Below are 20,139 nucleotides of genomic sequence, written 5' to 3'. Positions count from 1 at the left end.
TCTGTCCCTCTTCCTGCTCTCTGTCCCCCTCTTAGTCCTCTCTTCCCCTCTTCCTCCTCTCTGTCCCTCTTCCTCCTCTCTGTCCCTCTTGCCCCTCTCTGTCCCTCTTCCTCTCTGTCCCTCTTCCTCCTCTCTTTCCCTCTTCCTCCTCTCTGTCCCTCTCTTCCTCTGTCCCTCTTCCTCCTCCTCCTCTCTGTCCCTCTTCCTCCTCTCTGTCCCCCTCTTCCTCCTTTCTGTCCCTCTTCCTCCTCTGTCCCCCTCTTCCCCCTCTCTGTCCCTCTCCTCCTTTCTGTCCTCCTTCTTCCTCTATGTCCTCCTTCCTCCTTTCTGTCCCTCTTCCTCCTCTCTGTCCCCCTCTTCCTCCTCACTGTCCCTCTCCTCCTTTCTGTCCCTCTTCCTCCTCTCTGTCCCTCTTCCCCCTCTCTGTCCCTCTCCTCCTTTCTGTCCTCCTTCTTCCTCTATGTCCTCCTTCCTCCTTTCTGTCCCTCTTCCTCCTCTCTGTCCCCCTCTTCCTCCTCACTGTCCCTCTCCTCCTTTCTGTCCCTCTTCCTCCTCTCTGTCCCCCTCTTCCTCCTCACTGTCCCTCTCCTCCTTTCTGTCCCTCTTCCTCCTTTCTGTCCCTCTTACTCCTTTCTGTCCCTCTTCCTCCCCTCTATCCCTCTTCCTCCTCTGTCCCCCTCTTCCTCCTCTCTGTCCCTCTTCCTCCTCTCTGTCCCTCTTGCCCCTCTCTGTCCCTCTTCCTCTCTGTCCCGCTTCCTCCTCTCTGTCCCTCTTCCTCCTCTCTGTCCCTCTTCCTCCTCTCTGTCCCTCTCCTCCTCTCTGTCCCTCTTCCTCCTCTCTGTCCCTCTTCCTCCTCTCTGTCCCTCTCCTCCTTTCTGTCCTCCTTCCTCCTCTCTGCCCCCCTCTTCCTCCTCTCTGTCCCTCTCCTCCTTTCTGTCCTCCTTCCTCCTCTCTGTCCTCCTTCCTCCTCTCTGTCCTCCTTCCTCCTTTGTCCCTCTTCCTCCTCTCTGTCCCTCTCTTCCTCCTCTCTGTCCCTCTTCCTCCTCCACCTCTCTGTCCCTCTTCCTCCTCTGTCCCCCTCTTACTCTTCTCTGTCCCTCTCCTCCTCTGTCCCTCTTCCTCCTCCTCCTCTCTGTCCCACTCCTCCTCTCTGTCCCTCTCCTCCTCTCTGTCCCTCTTCCTCCTCTCTGTCCCACTTCCTCCTCTCTGTCCCTCTTCCTCCTCTCTGTCCCTCTTCCTCCTCCCTGTCTTTCCTCTCCAGAGACCTGACCCATTATTTCACCTCCTGGCTGTGAGCAGGACAGTCATGCTGCTACAGTTTGGCAGCTTCTCAATGAGACAGGTTGACCTGTTCAGAATAGCCCTATGCAGCAGACCTCCTCTCACCTCTTTCTCACATCGATCTCTCTCTCTCTTCTCATCCCTCGTTGACTGTGCTTGTCTGACTTCAGCGGCTGCTCTGTGGTCTTGAAAGTCAGAGTTTTCACCTGTTCTTGCTGCTCACCTGCTGTTCTGAAACAGTGTGGTCTTCCCTCTCTTTCCGGATCACCTAGAGGAATAGTTTTCTCAGAATTTGCTATTTATTCCAGGCATGTCTGGGCATTTTGTACCGAAGTGTCGCTCTGTCTCTTGACAAAACGGTTCTCTGCAACCTTTCACAGTCCATAGAAACCACTAGAGGCTGAGGTTGAACCAAACCATGACTGAAAACAACAGTGCAGAGCTGTAGATGATAAGTAGGAAACCAATTTATTTGATATGATATCAATACATTGTAATATTTACATACAGAGTAATACAAATGTAGTCTTAGTAGCACACTGGGTTGTTTCACAAGAAATATTATTATTATTATTATTATTATTATTATTATAGGATTTATTTTCAACTTCAACATTTTCCACTAGTTTCGACATCTACACCATCTTGATTGCATCCAGCAAGTTTGGCATTTATTTGAGAAAGTTATTTTTTTTGGGGGGGGGTCTGTTGTGGTGGCAAATATCATCAACACCAATACACTAAAACAAATAAATAAAAAAATATGGTTTGAAAATGCATTATTAGTGGTTGAACAACAAGATTTCATTTCTTAACAGAAAAATACTATTGAATGTATACGCAAGTTCTCCACAACAAAGAATGTGCACAAACAGTGTTGGTCATACTAAAGGTGAGAGAGAGTAGTAGCTAATCAGAACGGCTGTACTAAAGAGCAGTAAAGGTTGATAACATGACTGGAACGTTTTTTTTTTTTTTTACCTAAAGAGAAAAATGATAAATATGACAATTCAAGTAAAACAGGATTTAGTTGAGTAAAAATAAGAAAAGAAAAAAAAACAGCCTCAGTAAAGACGGGGTTAATAAAACATACATCTGTTATTCTATGTCATCACAGAACAAACTAAATCGTTTTGAGACTAAAAAAGCTAGCCTGGTTTCGGTTTGCAAAACAGGAGGTCAAGATTATATACGCAACCAAGAAAGTAAACTGCTGCAAAAAAAAAAGTGTGGAGATAAAGAGAATAATGTGGAAACAGTCAACTTCGAAAGACTTGACTAGTCGGTCCTCTGTCATTGTGTATTATTTGATATCGAAATAATATACAGCCCTTTACTATGATACAAAGTCTCGGTCTCTCAGTCAAGGCTTCATGTGTTCACAACAAATACCCACGTGGCAACAATAAGCAGGATACCCATAGTCAGGAATCTGCCCCCTATGTGCAAACCATGCCAATCAACAGTATTGATTAGGGTCCATGATTGTCCCGTTAGACAGTCAGTCTGTCAGTGTCAGCCTCTTACAGCTTGGCCTCTACGTCACCATGATTGGAAGACCCCCCCCTCCATATCATTGGTTGATTGGATAAGACCCCTTCTTCTCCCTGTATTCCAGTATTGCTCCCATTGGAGGGCTTCAGTTCAAGGTTCACCAGTCTATCTGTACACTACAAAACAACACGTTCAACCACATTGGCAAGGAGGAGTTCTCTCAAAGTAGCTGTGCCGTACATTATTGATGGATGGGGATTGATTGAGAGTTCACTGATCGCCTCTTGTCTTGTAGCCCACGGTTGCGTCCCAAATGGCACCCTATTCCCTATGCGGTGCACTACTTTTGTCCAGAGCCCTATGGGATACCCTATAGGCCCTGGTCAAAAGAAGTGCACTAAGGTTGCCGTTTGGGACGCAGTGTCCCTGTAAAGCTTTCTGTCTGAGGCACACGGTCTGTAGCGTTCTGTCTCTTCTTCTAGTCTAGCTCTGTGTGTCCGGGGGGACAGTCCTCCCTGCGTACCCAGATGTCCTCACCCTCCTCCCTAGCCCCCTGGTCATCCACACTCACACCAACCAGGGCACACTGCTTCCCCAGGTGGGAGAGCCTCATCCCTGGGGTAGTGGTCCCCGTGGCTCCCTGGAGCTGGGGGTGTTTAGGGCCCACCTCTTGGCCTTCCTCTCCCAGGGACAAGGCCCCTACAGGCCCCACTAGGTCTGTGGTGGATGGGGGTTCAGTGGAGGGTCCTCTGACAGACTGGCAGAAGTCGTCGTCGTCACTAAGGATGTCCGTCTCTTTCACGTCTCCTCCTCCTTCCACCTGCGTCTCCTGCTCCTCCTCGTAACGCTCCAGGTCAAACTGCTCCTCCACCCAGCGGTCTGTCTCTCCCCGTCCCTGTCCTTCCTTTTGTCCCCGTCCCTCAGGCTCTTCAGGGGACAGTGGGGACAGAGGGGAGTCCTGGTCCGGCTCGCCATCGAAGACGATGTCTGTGTCGATGGTGAAACGGTTCCGCACCAGCTTCCTCCGGCCCAGGGTCCGCGCCGGGTCTGACACTGCAGAGGGCAAGGACAGACACACGTCATGGTTTCAGTGGCATGGATTGATTAGATAACCTTGCTTCAACATCAACAGATGAGATATAAAATATACACAGCGTAAGCTAGGTGTTAGCTTTTACCTGCTTTAATCACGCTCACACACACACACACACACACACACACACACACACACACGCACGCACGCCACCCCCACCCCGCCCCCCTACCTGCTCTGTGCATGGCAGGTCTCGCTCCCTTCAGGGCACAGAGGCGTTTGCCTCCGAAGGGGACGTACTGCTGGTTGGGGGGAAGAGACTCTGTCTTCATCAGCTGACGCCGTTGTTTATCTCTCAGGATGGAGTGGACTGTCTTCAGGAAGTCCTTCTTACTGTCCACAGAACTGGATGAGACAGAAATGGATTTAATTTGTTTGGATGATTAAGATGTTCTCAGATCGTTCAGACATATATAGGCCAACAGCCACAACATTAAACAGCATCAAGGAGTTTCCCCTCTTACAGTGCCTTGGGCATCTGGAAAGGCGCTATATAAATTAATTAAATATGAAAATAATTAAATTATTTAAAATGAAAACTATTAAACGCTTTTGAAGGTGGTTCCAAAATAAATCAGTGACTTAATGTCATTATCGTCCTCCGTCAGGACTGACAGACATGCCATCAGGAGGCTCACCTGCAGCACAGGTGGAATGTCCTCTCCGGCCGTCCTTCTGACTCGGACTTGACGTGGACGATCTCACACACGGCAGAGCCCTCTCCGTCTGCGAGGAACACACACACACAGTTATAGCCTCACGTACAGAACAGTACAGCTCACTGACTATCTTCATAATCTCACTCGTCTATTCAGACGGAGAACATTACAATCATGTCTATTCAGACAGAGAACACTACAATCATGTCTATTCAGACAGAGAAGGACGTGACAAAACGTACATGTATTTCAGGATTCATCAGTATGGCTCACTGTACTGTACCTTGGTTATTGAGGGCTCTATATTGAACTGTACCTTGGTTATTGAGGGCTCTATATTGAACTGTACCTTGGTTATTGAGGGCTCTATATTGAACTGTACCTTGGTTATCGAGGGCTCTATATTGAACTGTACCTTGGTTATTGAGGGCTCTATATTGAACTGTACCTTGGTTATTGAGGGCTCTATATTGAACTGTACCTTGGTTATCGAGGGCTCTATATTGTACTGTACCTTGGTTATTGAGGGCTCTATATTGAACTGTACCTTGGTTATTGAGGGTTCTATATTGAACTGTACCTTGGTTATCGAGGGCTCTATATTGAACTGTACCTTGGTTATCGAGGGCTCTATATTGAACTGTACCTTGGTTATTGAGGGCTCTATATTGAACTGTACCTTGGTTATTGAGGGCTCTATATTGAACTGTACCTTGGTTATTGAGGGCTCTATATTGAACTGTACCTTGGTTATTGAGGGCTCTATATTGAACTGTACCTTGGTTATCGAGGGCTCTATATTGAACTGTACCTTGGTTATTGAGGGCTCTATATTGAACTGTACCTTGGTTATTGAGGGCTCTATATTGAACTGTACCTTGGTTATTGAGGGCTCTATATTGAACTGTACCTTGGTTATTGAGGGCTCTATATTGAACTGTACCTTGGTTATCGAGGGCTCTATATTGAACTGTACCTTGGTTATTGAGGGCTCTATATTGAACTGTACCTTGGTTATTGAGGGCTCTATATTGAACTGTACCTTGGTTATTGAGGGCTCTATATTGAACTGTACCTTGGTTATTGAAGGCTCTATATTGAACTGTACCTTGGTTATTGAGGGCTCTATATTGAACTGTACCTTGGTTATCGAGGGCTCTATATTGAACTGTACCTTGGTTATCGAGGGCTCTATATTGAACTGTACCTTGGTTATCGAGGGCTCTATATTGAACTGTACCTTGGTTATTGAGGGCTCTATATTGTACTGTACCTTGGTTATCGAGGGCTCTATATTGAACTGTACATTGGTTATCGAGGGCTCTATATTGAACTGTACATTGGTTATTGAGGGCTCTATATTGAACTGTACCTTGGTTATTGAGGGCTCTATATTGAACTGTACCTTGGTTATTGAAGGCTCTATATTGAACTGTACCTTGGTTATTGAGGGTTCTATATTGAACTGTACCTTGGTTATTGAGGGCTCTATATTGAACTGTACCTTGGTTATTGAGGGCTCTATATTGAACTGTACATTGGTTATTGAGGGCTCTATATTGAACTGTACCTTGGTTATTGAGGGCTCTATATTGAACTGTACCTTGGTTATTGAGGGCTCTATATTGAACTGTACCTTGGTTATTGAGGGCTCTATATTGAACTGTACCTTGGTTATTGAGGGCTCTATATTGAACTGTACATTGGTTATTGAGGGCTCTATATTGAACTGTACCTTGGTTATTGAGGGCTCTATATTGAACTGTACCTTGGTTATCGAGGGCTCTATATTGAACTGTACCTTGGTTATTGAGGGCTCTATATTGAACTGTACCTTGGTTATTGAGGGCTCTATATTGAACTGTACCTTGGTTATTGAGGGCTCTATATTGAACTGTACCTTGGTTATTGAGGGCTCTATATTGAACTGTACCTTGGTTATCGAGGGCTCTATATTGAACTGTACCTTGGTTATCGAGGGTTCTATATTGAACTGTACCTTGGTTATTGAGGGCTCTATATTGAACTGTACCTTGGTTATTGAGGGTTCTATATTGAACTGTACCTTGGTTATTGAGGGCTCTATATTGAACTGTACCTTGGTTATTGAGGGCTCTATATTGAACTGTACCTTGGTTATTGAGGGCTCTATATTGAACTGTACCTTGGTTATCGAGGGCTCTATATTGAACTGTACCTTGGTTATTGAGGGTTCGATATTGAACTGTACCTTGGTTATTGAGGGCTCTATATTGAACTGTACCTTGGTTATTGAGGGCTCTATATTGAACTGTACCTTGGTTATCGAGGGCTCTATATTGAACTGTACCTTGGTTATTGAGGGCTCTATATTGAACTGTACCTTGGTTATTGAGGGCTCTATATTGAACTGTACCTTGGTTATTGAGGGCTCTATATTGAACTGTACCTTGGTTATTGAGGGCTCTATATTGAATTGTACCTTGGTTATCGAGGGCTCTATATTGAACTGTACCTTGGTTATTGAGGGTTCTATATTGAACTGTACCTTGGTTATTGAGGGCTCTATATTGAACTGTACCTTGGTTATTGAGGGCTCTATATTGAACTGTACCTTGGTTATTGAGGGTTCTATATTGAACTGTACCTTGGTTATTGAGGGCTCTATATTGAACTGTACCTTGGTTATTGAGGGCTCTATATTGAACTGTACCTTGGTTATTGAGGGCTCTATATTGAACTGTACCTTGGTTATTGAGGGCTCTATATTGAACTGTACCTTGGTTATTGAGGGCTCTATATTGAACTGTACCTTGGTTATTGAGGGCTCTATATTGAACTGTACCTTGGTTATTGAGGGCTCTATATTGAACTGTACCTTGGTTATTGAGGGCTCTATATTGAACTGTACCTTGGTTATTGAGGGCTCTATATTGAACTGTACCTTGGTTATTGAGGGCTCTATATTGAACTGTACCTTGGTTATCGAGGGCTCTATATTGAACTGTACCTTGGTTATCGAGGGCTCTATATTGAACTGTACCTTGGTTATCGAGGGCTCTATATTGAACTGTACCTTGGTTATCGAGGGCTCTATATTGAACTGTACCTTGGTTATCGAGGGTTCTATATTGAACTGTACCTTGGTTATCGAGGGCTCTATATTGAACTGTACCTTGGTTATTGAGGGCTCTATATTGAACTGTACCTTGGTTATTGAGGGTTCTATATTGAACTGTACCTTGGTTATTGAGGGCTCTATATTGAACTGTACATTGGTTATTGAGGGCTCTATATTGAACTGTACCTTGGTTATTGAGGGCTCTATATTGAACTGTACCTTGGTTATTGAGGGCTCTATATTGAACTGTACCTTGGTTATTGAGGGCTCTATATTGAACTGTACCTTGGTTATTGAGGGCTCTATATTGAACTGTACCTTGGTTATTGAGGGCTCTATATTGAACTGTACCTTGGTTATTGAGGGCTCTATATTGAACTGTACCTTGGTTATTGAGGGCTCTATATTGAACTGTACCTTGGTTATTGAGGGCTCTATATTGAACTGTACCTTGGTTATTGAGGGCTCTATATTGAACTGTACCTTGGTTATCGAGGGCTCTATATTGAACTGTACCTTGGTTATCGAGGGCTCTATATTGAACTGTACCTTGGTTATCGAGGGCTCTATATTGAACTGTACCTTGGTTATCGAGGGCTCTATATTGAACTGTACCTTGGTTATCGAGGGCTCTATATTGAACTGTACCTTGGTTATCGAGGGCTCTATATTGAACTGTACTACCTTGGTTATTGAGGGCTCTATATTGAACTGTACCTTGGTTATTGAGGGCTCTATATTGAACTGTACCTTGGTTATTGAGGGCTCTATATTGAACTGTACCTTGGTTATTGAGGGTTCTATATTGAACTGTACCTTGGTTATTGAGGGCTCTATATTGTACTGTACCTTGGTTATCGAGGGCTCTATATTGAACTGTACATTGGTTATTGAGGGCTCTATATTGAACTGTACCTTGGTTATTGAGGGCTCTATATTGAACTGTACATTGGTTATTGAGGGCTCTATATTGAACTGTACCTTGGTTATCGAGGGCTCTATATTGAACTGTACCTTGGTTATTGAGGGCTCTATATTGAACTGTACCTTGGTTATTGAGGGCTCTATATTGAACTGTACATTGGTTATTGAGGGCTCTATATTGAACTGTACCTTGGTTATTGAGGGCTCTATATTGAACTGTACCTTGGTTATCGAGGGCTCTATATTGAACTGTACCTTGGTTATTGAGGGCTCTATATTGAACTGTACCTTGGTTATTGAGGGCTCTATATTGAACTGTACCTTGGTTATTGAGGGCTCTATATTGAACTGTACCTTGGTTATCGAGGGCTCTATATTGAACTGTACCTTGGTTATTGAGGGTTCGATATTGAACTGTACCTTGGTTATTGAGGGCTCTATATTGAACTGTACCTTGGTTATTGAGGGTTCTATATTGAACTGTACCTTGGTTATCGAGGGCTCTATATTGAACTGTACCTTGGTTATTGAGGGCTCTATATTGAACTGTACCTTGGTTATTGAGGGCTCTATATTGAACTGTACCTTGGTTATCGAGGGCTCTATATTGAACTGTACCTTGGTTATTGAGGGTTCGATATTGAACTGTACCTTGGTTATTGAGGGCTCTATATTGAACTGTACCTTGGTTATTGAGGGCTCTATATTGAACTGTACCTTGGTTATCGAGGGCTCTATATTGAACTGTACCTTGGTTATTGAGGGCTCTATATTGAACTGTATCTTGGTTATTGAGGGCTCTATATTGAACTGTACCTTGGTTATCGAGGGCTCTATATTGAACTGTACCTTGGTTTTAGAGGGTTCTATATTGAACTGTACCTTGGTTATTGAGGGCTCTATATTGAACTGTACCTTGGTTATTGAATGCTCTATATTGAACTGTACCTTGGTTATTGAGGGTTCTATATTGAACTGTACCTTGGTTATTGAGGGCTCTATATTGAACTGTACCTTGGTTATTGAGGGCTCTATATTGAACTGTACCTTGGTTATTGAGGGCTCTATATTGAACTGTACCTTGGTTATTGAGGGCTCTATATTGAACTGTACCTTGGTTATTGAGGGCTCTATATTGAACTGTACCTTGGTTATTGAGGGCTCTATATTGAACTGTACCTTGGTTATTGAGGGCTCTATATTGAACTGTACCTTGGATATTGAGGGCTCTATATTGAACTGTACCTTGGTTATTGAGGGCTCTATATTGAACTGTACCTTGGTTATTGAGGGCTCTATATTGAACTGTACCTTGGTTATTGAGGGCTCTATATTGAACTGTACCTTGGTTATTGAGGGTTCTATATTGAACTGTACCTTGGTTATTGAGGGCTCTATATTGAACTGTACCTTGGTTATTGAGGGCTCTATATTGAACTGTACCTTGGTTATCGAGGGCTCTATATTGAACTGTACCTTGGTTATTGAGGGCTCTATATTGAACTGTACCTTGGTTATCGAGGGCTCTATATTGAACTGTACCTTGGTTATTGAGGGCTCTATATTGAACTGTACCTTGGTTATTGAGGGCTCTATATTGAACTGTACCTTGGTTATTGAGGGCTCTATATTGAACTGTACCTTGGTTATTGAGGGCTCTATATTGAACTGTACCTTGGTTATTGAGGGCTCTATATTGAACTGTACCTTGGTTATTGAGGGTTCTATATTGAACTGTACCTTGGTTATCGAGGGCTCTATATTGTACTGTACCTTGGTTATCGAGGGCTCTATATTGAACTGTACATTGGTTATTGAGGGCTCTATATTGAACTGTACATTGGTTATTGAGGGCTCTATATTGAACTGTACCTTGGTTATTGAGGGCTCTATATTTACATTTTACATTTACATTTACGTCATTTAGCAGACGCTCTTATCCAGAGCGACTTACAGGAGCAATTAGGGTTAAGTGCCTTGCTTAAGGGCACATCGACAGATTTTTCACCTAGTCGGCTCGGGGATTAGAACCAGCGACCTTTCGGTTACTGGCACAACGCTCTTACCCACTAAGCTACCTGCCGCCCATTGAACTGTAGATTGGTTATTGATGGCTCTATATTGAACTGTACCTTGGTTATCGAGGGCTCTATATTGAACTGTACCTTGGTTATTGAGGGCTCTATATTGAACTGTACCTTGGTTATTGAGGGCTCTATATTGAACTGTACCTTGGTTATTGAGGGCTCTATATTGAACTGTACCTTGGTTATCGAGGGCTCTATATTGAACTGTACCTTGGTTATTGAGGGCTCCTTATTGAACTGTACCTTGGTTATTGAGGGCTCTATATTGAACTGTACCTTGGTTATTGAGGGCTCTATATTGAACTGTACCTTGGTTATTGAGGGCTCTATATTGAACTGTACCTTGGTTATTGAGGGTTCTATATTGAACTGTACCTTGGTTATTGAGGGCTTTATATTGAACTGTACCTTGGTTATTGAGGGCTCTATATTGAACTGTACCTTGGTTATCGAGGGCTCTATATTGAACTGTACCTTGGTTATTGAGGGCTCTATATTGAACTGTACCTTGGTTATCGAGGGCTCTATATTGAACTGTACCTTGGTTATTGAGGGCTCTATATTGAACTGTACCTTGGTTATCGAGGGCTCTATATTGAACTGTACCTTGGTTATTGAGGGCTCTATATTGTACTGTACCTTGGTTATTGAGGGCTCTATATTGAACTGTACCTTGGTTATTGAGGGCTCTATATTGAACTGTACCTTGGTTATTGAGGGCTCTATATTGAACTGTACCTTGGTTATTGAGGGTTCTATATTGAACTGTACCTTGGTTATTGAGGGCTCTATATTGTACTGTACCTTGGTTATCGAGGGCTCTATAATGAACTGTACATTGGTTATTGAGGGCTCTATATTGAACTGTACCTTGGTTATTGAGGGCTATATATTGAACTGTACCTTGGTTATTGAGGGCTCTATATTGAACTGTACATTGGTTATTGAGGGCTCTATATTGAACTGTACCTTGGTTATCGAGGGCTCTATATTGAACTGTACCTTGGTTATTGAGGGCTCTATATTGAACTGTACCTTGGTTATTGAGGGCTCTATATTGAACTGTACCTTGGTTATTGAGGGTTCTATATTGAACTGTACCTTGGTTATTGAGGGTTCTATATTGAACTGTACCTTGGTTATTGAGGGCTCTATATTGAACTGTACCTTGGTTATTGAGGGCTCTATATTGAACTGTACCTTGGTTATCGAGGGCTCTATATTGAACTGTACCTTGGTTATTGAGGGTTCTATATTGAAATGTACCTTGGTTATTGAGGGCTCTATATTGAACTGTACCTTGGTTATTGAGGGCTCTATATTGAACTGTACCTTGGTTATCGAGGGCTCTATATTGAACTGTACCTTGGTTATTGAGGGCTCTATATTGACCTGTACCTTGGTTATTGAGGGCTCTATATTGAACTGTACCTTGGTTATTGAGGGCTCTATATTGAACTGTACCTTGGTTATTGAGGGCTCTATATTGAACTGTACATTGGTTATTGAGGGCTCTATATTGAACTGTACCTTGGTTATTGAGGGCTCTATATTGAACTGTACCTTGGTTATCGAGGGCTCTATATTGAACTGTACCTTGGTTATTGAGGGTTCGATATTGAACTGTACCTTGGTTATTGAGGGCTCTATATTGAACTGTACCTTGGTTATTGAGGGTTCTATATTGAACTGTACCTTGGTTATCGAGGGCTCTATATTGAACTGTACCTTGGTTTTAGAGGGTTCTATATTGAACTGTACCTTGGTTATTGAGGGCTCTATATTGAACTGTACCTTGGTTATTGAGGGTTCTATATTGAACTGTACCTTGGTTATTGAGGGCTCTATATTGAACTGTACCTTGGTTATTGAGGGCTCTATATTGAACTGTACCTTGGTTATTGAGGGCTCTATATTGAACTGTACCTTGGTTATTGAGGGCTCTATATTGAACTGTACCTTGGTTATTGAGGGCTCTATATTGAACTGTACCTTGGTTATTGAGGGCTCTATATTGAACTGTACCTTGGTTATTGAGGGCTCTATATTGAACTGTACCTTGGATATTGAGGGCTCTATATTGAACTGTACCTTGGTTATTGAGGGCTCTATATTGAACTGTACCTTGGTTATTGAGGGCTCTATATTGAACTGTACCTTGGTTATTGAGGGCTCTATATTGAACTGTACCTTGGTTATTGAGGGTTCTATATTGAACTGTACCTTGGTTATTGAGGGCTCTATATTGAACTGTACCTTGGTTATTGAGGGCTCTATATTGAACTGTACCTTGGTTATCGAGGGCTCTATATTGAACTGTACCTTGGTTATTGAGGGCTCTATATTGAACTGTACCTTGGTTATCGAGGGCTCTATATTGAACTGTACCTTGGTTATTGAGGGCTCTATATTGAACTGTACCTTGGTTATTGAGGGCTCTATATTGAACTGTACCTTGGTTATTGAGGGCTCTATATTGAACTGTACCTTGGTTATTGAGGGCTCTATATTGAACTGTACCTTGGTTATTGAGGGCTCTATATTGAACTGTACCTTGGTTATTGAGGGTTCTATATTGAACTGTACCTTGGTTATCAAGGGCTCTATATTGTACTGTACCTTGGTTATCGAGGGCTCTATATTGAACTGTACATTGGTTATTGAGGGCTCTATATTGAACTGTACATTGGTTATTGAGGGCTCTATATTGAACTGTACCTTGGTTATTGAGGGCTCTATATTTACATTTTACATTTACATTTACGTCATTTAGCAGACGCTCTTATCCAGAGCGACTTACAGGAGCAATTAGGGTTAAGTGCCTTGCTTAAGGGCACATCGACAGATTTTTCACCTAGTCGGCTCGGGGATTAGAACCAGCGACCTTTCGGTTACTGGCACAACGCTCTTACCCACTAAGCTACCTGCCGCCCATTGAACTGTAGATTGGTTATTGATGGCTCTATATTGAACTGTACCTTGGTTATCGAGGGCTCTATATTGAACTGTACCTTGGTTATTGAGGGCTCTATATTGAACTGTACCTTGGTTATTGAGGGCTCTATATTGAACTGTACCTTGGTTATTGAGGGCTCTATATTGAACTGTACCTTGGTTATCGAGGGCTCTATATTGAACTGTACCTTGGTTATTGAGGGCTCTATATTGAACTGTACCTTGGTTATTGAGGGCTCTATATTGAACTGTACCTTGGTTATTGAGGGCTCTATATTGAACTGTACCTTGGTTATTGAGGGCTCTATATTGAACTGTACCTTGGTTATTGAGGGTTCTATATTGAACTGTACCTTGGTTATTGAGGGCTTTATATTGAACTGTACCTTGGTTATTGAGGGCTCTATATTGAACTGTACCTTGGTTATCGAGGGCTCTATATTGAACTGTACCTTGGTTATTGAGGGCTCTATATTGAACTGTACCTTGGTTATCGAGGGCTCTATATTGAACTGTACCTTGGTTATTGAGGGCTCTATATTGAACTGTACCTTGGTTATCGAGGGCTCTATATTGAACTGTACCTTGGTTATTGAGGGCTCTATATTGTACTGTACCTTGGTTATTGAGGGCTCTATATTGAACTGTACCTTGGTTATTGAGGGCTCTATATTGAACTGTACCTTGGTTATTGAGGGCTCTATATTGAACTGTACCTTGGTTATTGAGGGTTCTATATTGAACTGTACCTTGGTTATTGAGGGCTCTATATTTTACTGTACCTTGGTTATCGAGGGCTCTATATTGAACTGTACATTGGTTATTGAGGGCTCTATATTGAACTGTACCTTGGTTATTGAGGGCTATATATTGAACTGTACCTTGGTTATTGAGGGCTCTATATTGAACTGTACATTGGTTATTGAGGGCTCTATATTGAACTGTACCTTGGTTATCGAGGGCTCTATATTGAACTGTACCTTGGTTATTGAGGGCTCTATATTGAACTGTACCTTGGTTATTGAGGGCTCTATATTGAACTGTACCTTGGTTATTGAGGGTTCTATATTGAACTGTACCTTGGTTATTGAGGGTTCTATATTGAACTGTACCTTGGTTATTGAGGGCTCTATATTGAACTGTACATTGGTTATCGAGGGCTCTATATTGAACTGTACCTTGGTTATTGAGGGCTCTATATTGAACTGTACCTTGGTTATCGAGGGCTCTATATTGAACTGTACCTTGGTTATTGAGGGCTCTATATTGAACTGTACCTTGGTTATTGAGGGCTCTATATTGAACTGTACCTTGGTTATTGAGGGCTCTATATTGAACTGTACCTTGGTTATTGAGGGCTCTATATTGAACTGTACCTTGGTTATTGAGGGCTCTATATTGAACTGTACCTTGGTTATTGAGGGCTCTATATTGAACTGTACATTGGTTATTGAGGGCTCTATATTGAACTGTACCTTGGTTATTGAGGGCTCTATATTGAACTGTACCTTGGTTATCGAGGGCTCTATATTGAACTGTACCTTGGTTATCGAGGGCTCTATATTGAACTGTACCTTGGTTATTGAGGGCTCTATATTGAACTGTACCTTGGTTATTGAGGGCTCTATATTGAACTGTACCTTGGTTATTGAGGGTTCTATATTGAACTGTACCTTGGTTATTGAGGGTTCGATATTGAACTGTACCTTGGTTATTGAGGGCTCTATATTGAACTGTACCTTGGTTATTGAGGGTTCTATATTGAACTGTACCTTGGTTATCGAGGGCTCTATATTGAACTGTACCTTGGTTATTGAGGGTTCGATATTGAACTGTACCTTGGTTATTGAGGGCTCTATATTGAACTGTACCTTGGTTATTGAGGGCTCTATATTGAACTGTACCTTGGTTATTGAGGGCTCTATATTGAACTGTACCTTGGTTATTGAGGGCTCTATATTGAACTGTACCTTGGTTATTGAGGGTTCTATATTGAACTGTACCTTGGTTATTGAGGGCTCTATATTGTACTGTACCTTGGTTATCGAGGGCTCTATATTGAACTGTACATTGGTTATTGAGGGCTATATATTGAACTGTACCTTGGTTATTGAGGGCTATATATTGAACTGTACCTTGGTTATTGAGGGCTCTATATTGAACTGTACATTGGTTATTGAGGGCTCTATATTGAACTGTACATTGGTTATTGAGGGCTCTATATTGAACTGTACCTTGGTTATCGAGGGCTCTATATTGAACTGTACCTTGGTTATCGAGGGCTCTATATTGAACTGTACCTTGGTTATTGAGGGCTCTATATTGAACTGTACCTTGGTTATTGAGGGCTCTATATTGAACTGTACCTTGGTTATTGAGGGCTCTATATTGAACTGTACCTTGGTTATTGAGGGTTCTATATTGAACTGTACCTTGGTTATTGAGGGTTCGATATTGAACTGTACCTTGGTTATTGAGGGCTCTATATTGAACTGTACCTTGGTTATTGAGGGCTCTGTATTGAACTGTACCTTGGTTATTGAGGGTTCTATATTGAACTGTACCTTGGTTATTGAGGGCTCTATATTGAACTGTACCTTGGTTATTGAGGGCTCTATATTGAACTGTACCTTGGTTATTGAGGGCTCTATATTGAACTGTACCTTGGTTATTGAGGGCTCTATATTGAACTGTACCTTGGTTATTGAGGGCTCTATATTGAACTGTACCTTGGTTATTGAGGGCTCTATATTGAACTGTACCTTGGTTATTGAGGGCTCTATATTGAACTGTACCTTGGTTATTGAGGGTTCTATATTGAACTGTACCTTGGTTATTGAGGGCTCTATATTGAACTGTACCTTGGTTATCGAGGGCTCTATATTGAACTGTACCTTGGTTATTGAGGGCTCTATATTGAACTGTACCTTGGTTATTGAGGGCTCTATATTGAACTGTACCTTGGTTATTGAGGGCTCTATATTGAACTGTACCTTGGTTATTGAGGGCTCTATATTGAACTGTACCTTGGTTATTGAGGGCTCTATATTGAACTGTACCTTGGTTATTGAGGGCTCTATATTGTACTGTACCTTGGTTATCGAGGGCTCTATATTGAACTGTACATTGGTTATTGAGGGCTCTATATTGAACTGTACATTGGTTATTGAGGGCTCTATATTGAACTGTACCTTGGTTATTGAGGGCTCTATATTTACATTTTACATTTACATTTTAGTCATTTAGCAGACGCTCTTATCCAGAGCGACTTACAGGAGCAATTAGGGTTAAGTGCCTTGCTTAAGGGCACATCGACAGATTTTTCACCTAGTCGGCTCGGGGATTAGAACCAGCGACCTTTCGGTTACTGGCACAACGCTCTTACCCACTAAGCTACCTGCCGCCCATTGAACTGTACATTGGTTATTGAGGGCTCTATATTGAACTGTACCTTGGTTATTGAGGGCTCTATATTGAACTGTACCTTGGTTATTGAGGGTTCTATATTGAACTGTACCTTGGTTATTGAGGGTTCTATATTGAACTGTACCTTGGTTATTGAGGGCTCTATATTGAACTGTACCTTGGTTATCGAGGGCTCTATATTGAACTGTACCTTGGTTATTGAGGGCTCTATATTGAACTGTACCTTGGTTATCGAGGGCTCTATATTGAACTGTACCTTGGTTATTGAGGGCTCTATATTGAACTGTACCTTGGTTATTGAGGGCTCTGTATTGAACTGTACCTTGGTTATTGAGGGCTCTATATTGTACTGTACCTTGGTTATTGAGGGCTCTATATTGAACTGTACCTTGGTTATTGAGGGCTCTATATTGAACTGTACCTTGGTTATTGAGGGCTCTATATTGAACTGTACCTTGGTTATTGAGGGTTCTATATTGAACTGTACCTTGGTTATCGAGGGCTCTATATTGAACTGTACCTTGGTTATTGAGGGCTCGGACTTGGAGGGTGTCTGTGGAGATCATGTGACGGAAGCGGAATGGGTCCTTGTCTTCAGACGAGACTGACGATGCTCGATGGGAGCCACCCTGAGAGACACACAGACAGACCTTAGATACACCCCCCCAACAGAAAGATACCCCCCCCCCCCAACAGACAGATACACACCCCAACAGATGCATAAATCATTTCCGAAGTATCTATGTAATGCTTATGAAGACTTTATGAATGCTTTATAAAGCTTTTATATGTTACAGGGGTGTGATCACGTGAGCTGCAGGATGGTTTAGATGACTGTGGGATACGTGTTTTACAATACATCAGCTGGGACCACTGACCCGCTGGACTAGTCATGGAAGGTACCACTGACCCGCTGGACTAGTCATGGAAGGTACCACTGACCCACTGGACTAGTCATGGAAGGTACCACTGACCCGCTGGACTAGTCATGGAAGGTACCACTGACCCACTGGACTAGTCATGGAAGGTACCACTGACCCGCTGGACTAGTCATGGAAGGTACCACTGACCCACTGGACTAGTCATGGAAGGTACCACTGACCCGCTGGACTAGTCATGGAAGGTACCACTGACCCACTGGACTAGTTATGGAAGGTACCACTGACCCGCTGGACTAGTCATGGAAGGTACCACTGACCCGCTGGACTAGTCATGGAAGGTACCACTGACCCGCTGGACTAGTTATGGAAGTGGTGCTTCAACAAAACCAAATACATTAGAACCCCTTGATGGGAAGGGAATATCACTGGTAGGATTCATTAGAACCACTAGATGGGAAGGGAATATCACTGGTAGGATTCCTTAGAACCCCTTGATGGGAAGGGAATATCACTGGTAGGATTCCTTAGAACCCCTTGATGGGAAGGGAATATCACTGGTAGGATTCCTTAGAACCCCTTGATGGGAAGGGAATATCACTGGTAGGATTCCTTAGAACCCCTTGATGGGAAGGGAATATCACTGGTAGGATTCCTTAGAACCACTAGATGGGAAGTGAATATCACTGGTAGGATTCGCAGAAACCATGGTTGAAAGTGGGTTGTGTTAAAGGGGAAATCAACAGTTGCTACATCCATTTTTGGACTTATACATGAATGATATGTACCCATTGATTCTTGAAGAATATAACTTAGAAATGCATCATGAGCTTAGTTCAACTGTCGTACCCCATCAGAACCCAAACTATAAGCTTGTTCTACTGCATTATTTGTAAACAAACTAAATCTTAACAAAAACTGTATAGCCTAAAAACATGGTTAAAACTATCATTTTGATATCATGGATGGTCAGTCCTTGCATCCATAGCTCTGTCTTTGAATTTGAGAGTGGTTACATTTCTCCAGCCCCGTCCCTCGGCTGTTTACCAAAACAAGGGCTTCGTTTTCGTTTCAACTGCTGATTGCCGCTTTAAGAGAGATGGAACTCACCATTTTCTTCTTCTGCTTGGAGCCATCCTTACACACAAACACCACAGCTGTTTTGAAGACTGAACGAAGAAGAAGGTGATGAGAGGGTTAGCAGAAAGACTTCTCACACTCATTTCTCAAAACCACTTCAGTGTTTGAGAAACACATTTCAAATACACGAGTAAGCTACCATAATATGTTATTATGTTTAATTGGGTTATCAGGCTTGCAACTCAGTCCCAAATGGGCTGTGGTCAAAAGTTGTGCACTATATAGGGAATAGGGGACACAGCCTATGTCATTAGACAGATTGGTACACGTATCCTTATGTAGCAGACAGCCAGCCTAAGAGTGATCAAGAGAAGGTTCTAGAACTAGCACTAGTCCTGTTCTAGAACTAGAACCACATTAGCTGCATGGTTCTGAGAAGGCCATATCGGATGCACACTGGGTCTTGTCCTTAACGTACTGAATGCAGCCAGTTGGGGGTCTTTCTTCCATTTGCCCAGGGAGGAGGGAGGGTTGATCCAGGCTACGCTGGTGTGGAGCAGCATGTCACCCATCGACAGATCAGCAACCTAGAACACACAACACAACCATGTTACAACACACTAATGTTACAGCAATGTTACATTAACAACACACCAATGTCACAGCAATGCCATCCCTCAACATACTCAGAGAACGTCCCAAACGACACCCTATTCCCTATATAGCGCACTTCTTTTGACCAGAGACATGGCCCTTATCAAAAGTAGTACAGTATGTAGGGAAAAGGGTGTAATTTGAGCTAAACAGCTGCTGACACCGTCTGATAACACAGACACACCTGGAGAACATAAGGAGGCTTCCTACAACACTGTACCTCTTTCATACAACACTGTACCTCTTTCATACAACACATACCTCTTTCATACAACAACACCGTACCTCTTTCATACAACACTGTACCTCTTTCATACAACACCGTACCTCTTTCATACAACAACACTGTACCTCTTTCATACAACAACACCGTACCTCTTTCATACAACACCACCGTACGTCTTTCAAACAACAACACTGTACCTCTTTCAAACAACAACACTGTACCTCTTTCATACAACAACACCGTACGTCTTTCATACAACAACAACACTGTACGTCTTTCATA

At 42.6% G+C, this 20,139-nt stretch overlaps 1 protein-coding gene across 1 annotated transcript in view; it reads right to left on the bottom strand.

Annotated features, from left to right (window-relative positions):
- Positions 1 to 3,253: 3,253 nt before the first annotated feature.
- LOC311101465 (rho guanine nucleotide exchange factor TIAM1-like) overlaps positions 3,254 to 20,139 on the bottom strand; it is a gene marked incomplete at both ends in the record, with an annotated part of 59,312 nt that continues 42,426 nt past the window's right edge. The window contains 6 exons of the mRNA XM_084142622.1: positions 3,254 to 3,828; positions 4,041 to 4,213; positions 4,507 to 4,594; positions 17,540 to 17,648; positions 19,008 to 19,066; positions 19,456 to 19,564. Coding sequence (XP_083998748.1) covers positions 3,254 to 3,828; positions 4,041 to 4,213; positions 4,507 to 4,594; positions 17,540 to 17,648; positions 19,008 to 19,066; positions 19,456 to 19,564 — 1,113 coding nt within the window. The remainder of the gene's footprint in view (positions 3,829 to 4,040; positions 4,214 to 4,506; positions 4,595 to 17,539; positions 17,649 to 19,007; positions 19,067 to 19,455; positions 19,565 to 20,139) is intronic.

Source organism: Coregonus lavaretus (genome assembly GCF_964263955.1).
Source record: "Coregonus lavaretus genome assembly, chromosome: 26".
NCBI classification, from domain to species: Eukaryota; Metazoa; Chordata; class Actinopteri; order Salmoniformes; family Salmonidae; genus Coregonus; species Coregonus lavaretus.
This window is presented reverse-complemented; position numbering and strand designations above follow the sequence as displayed.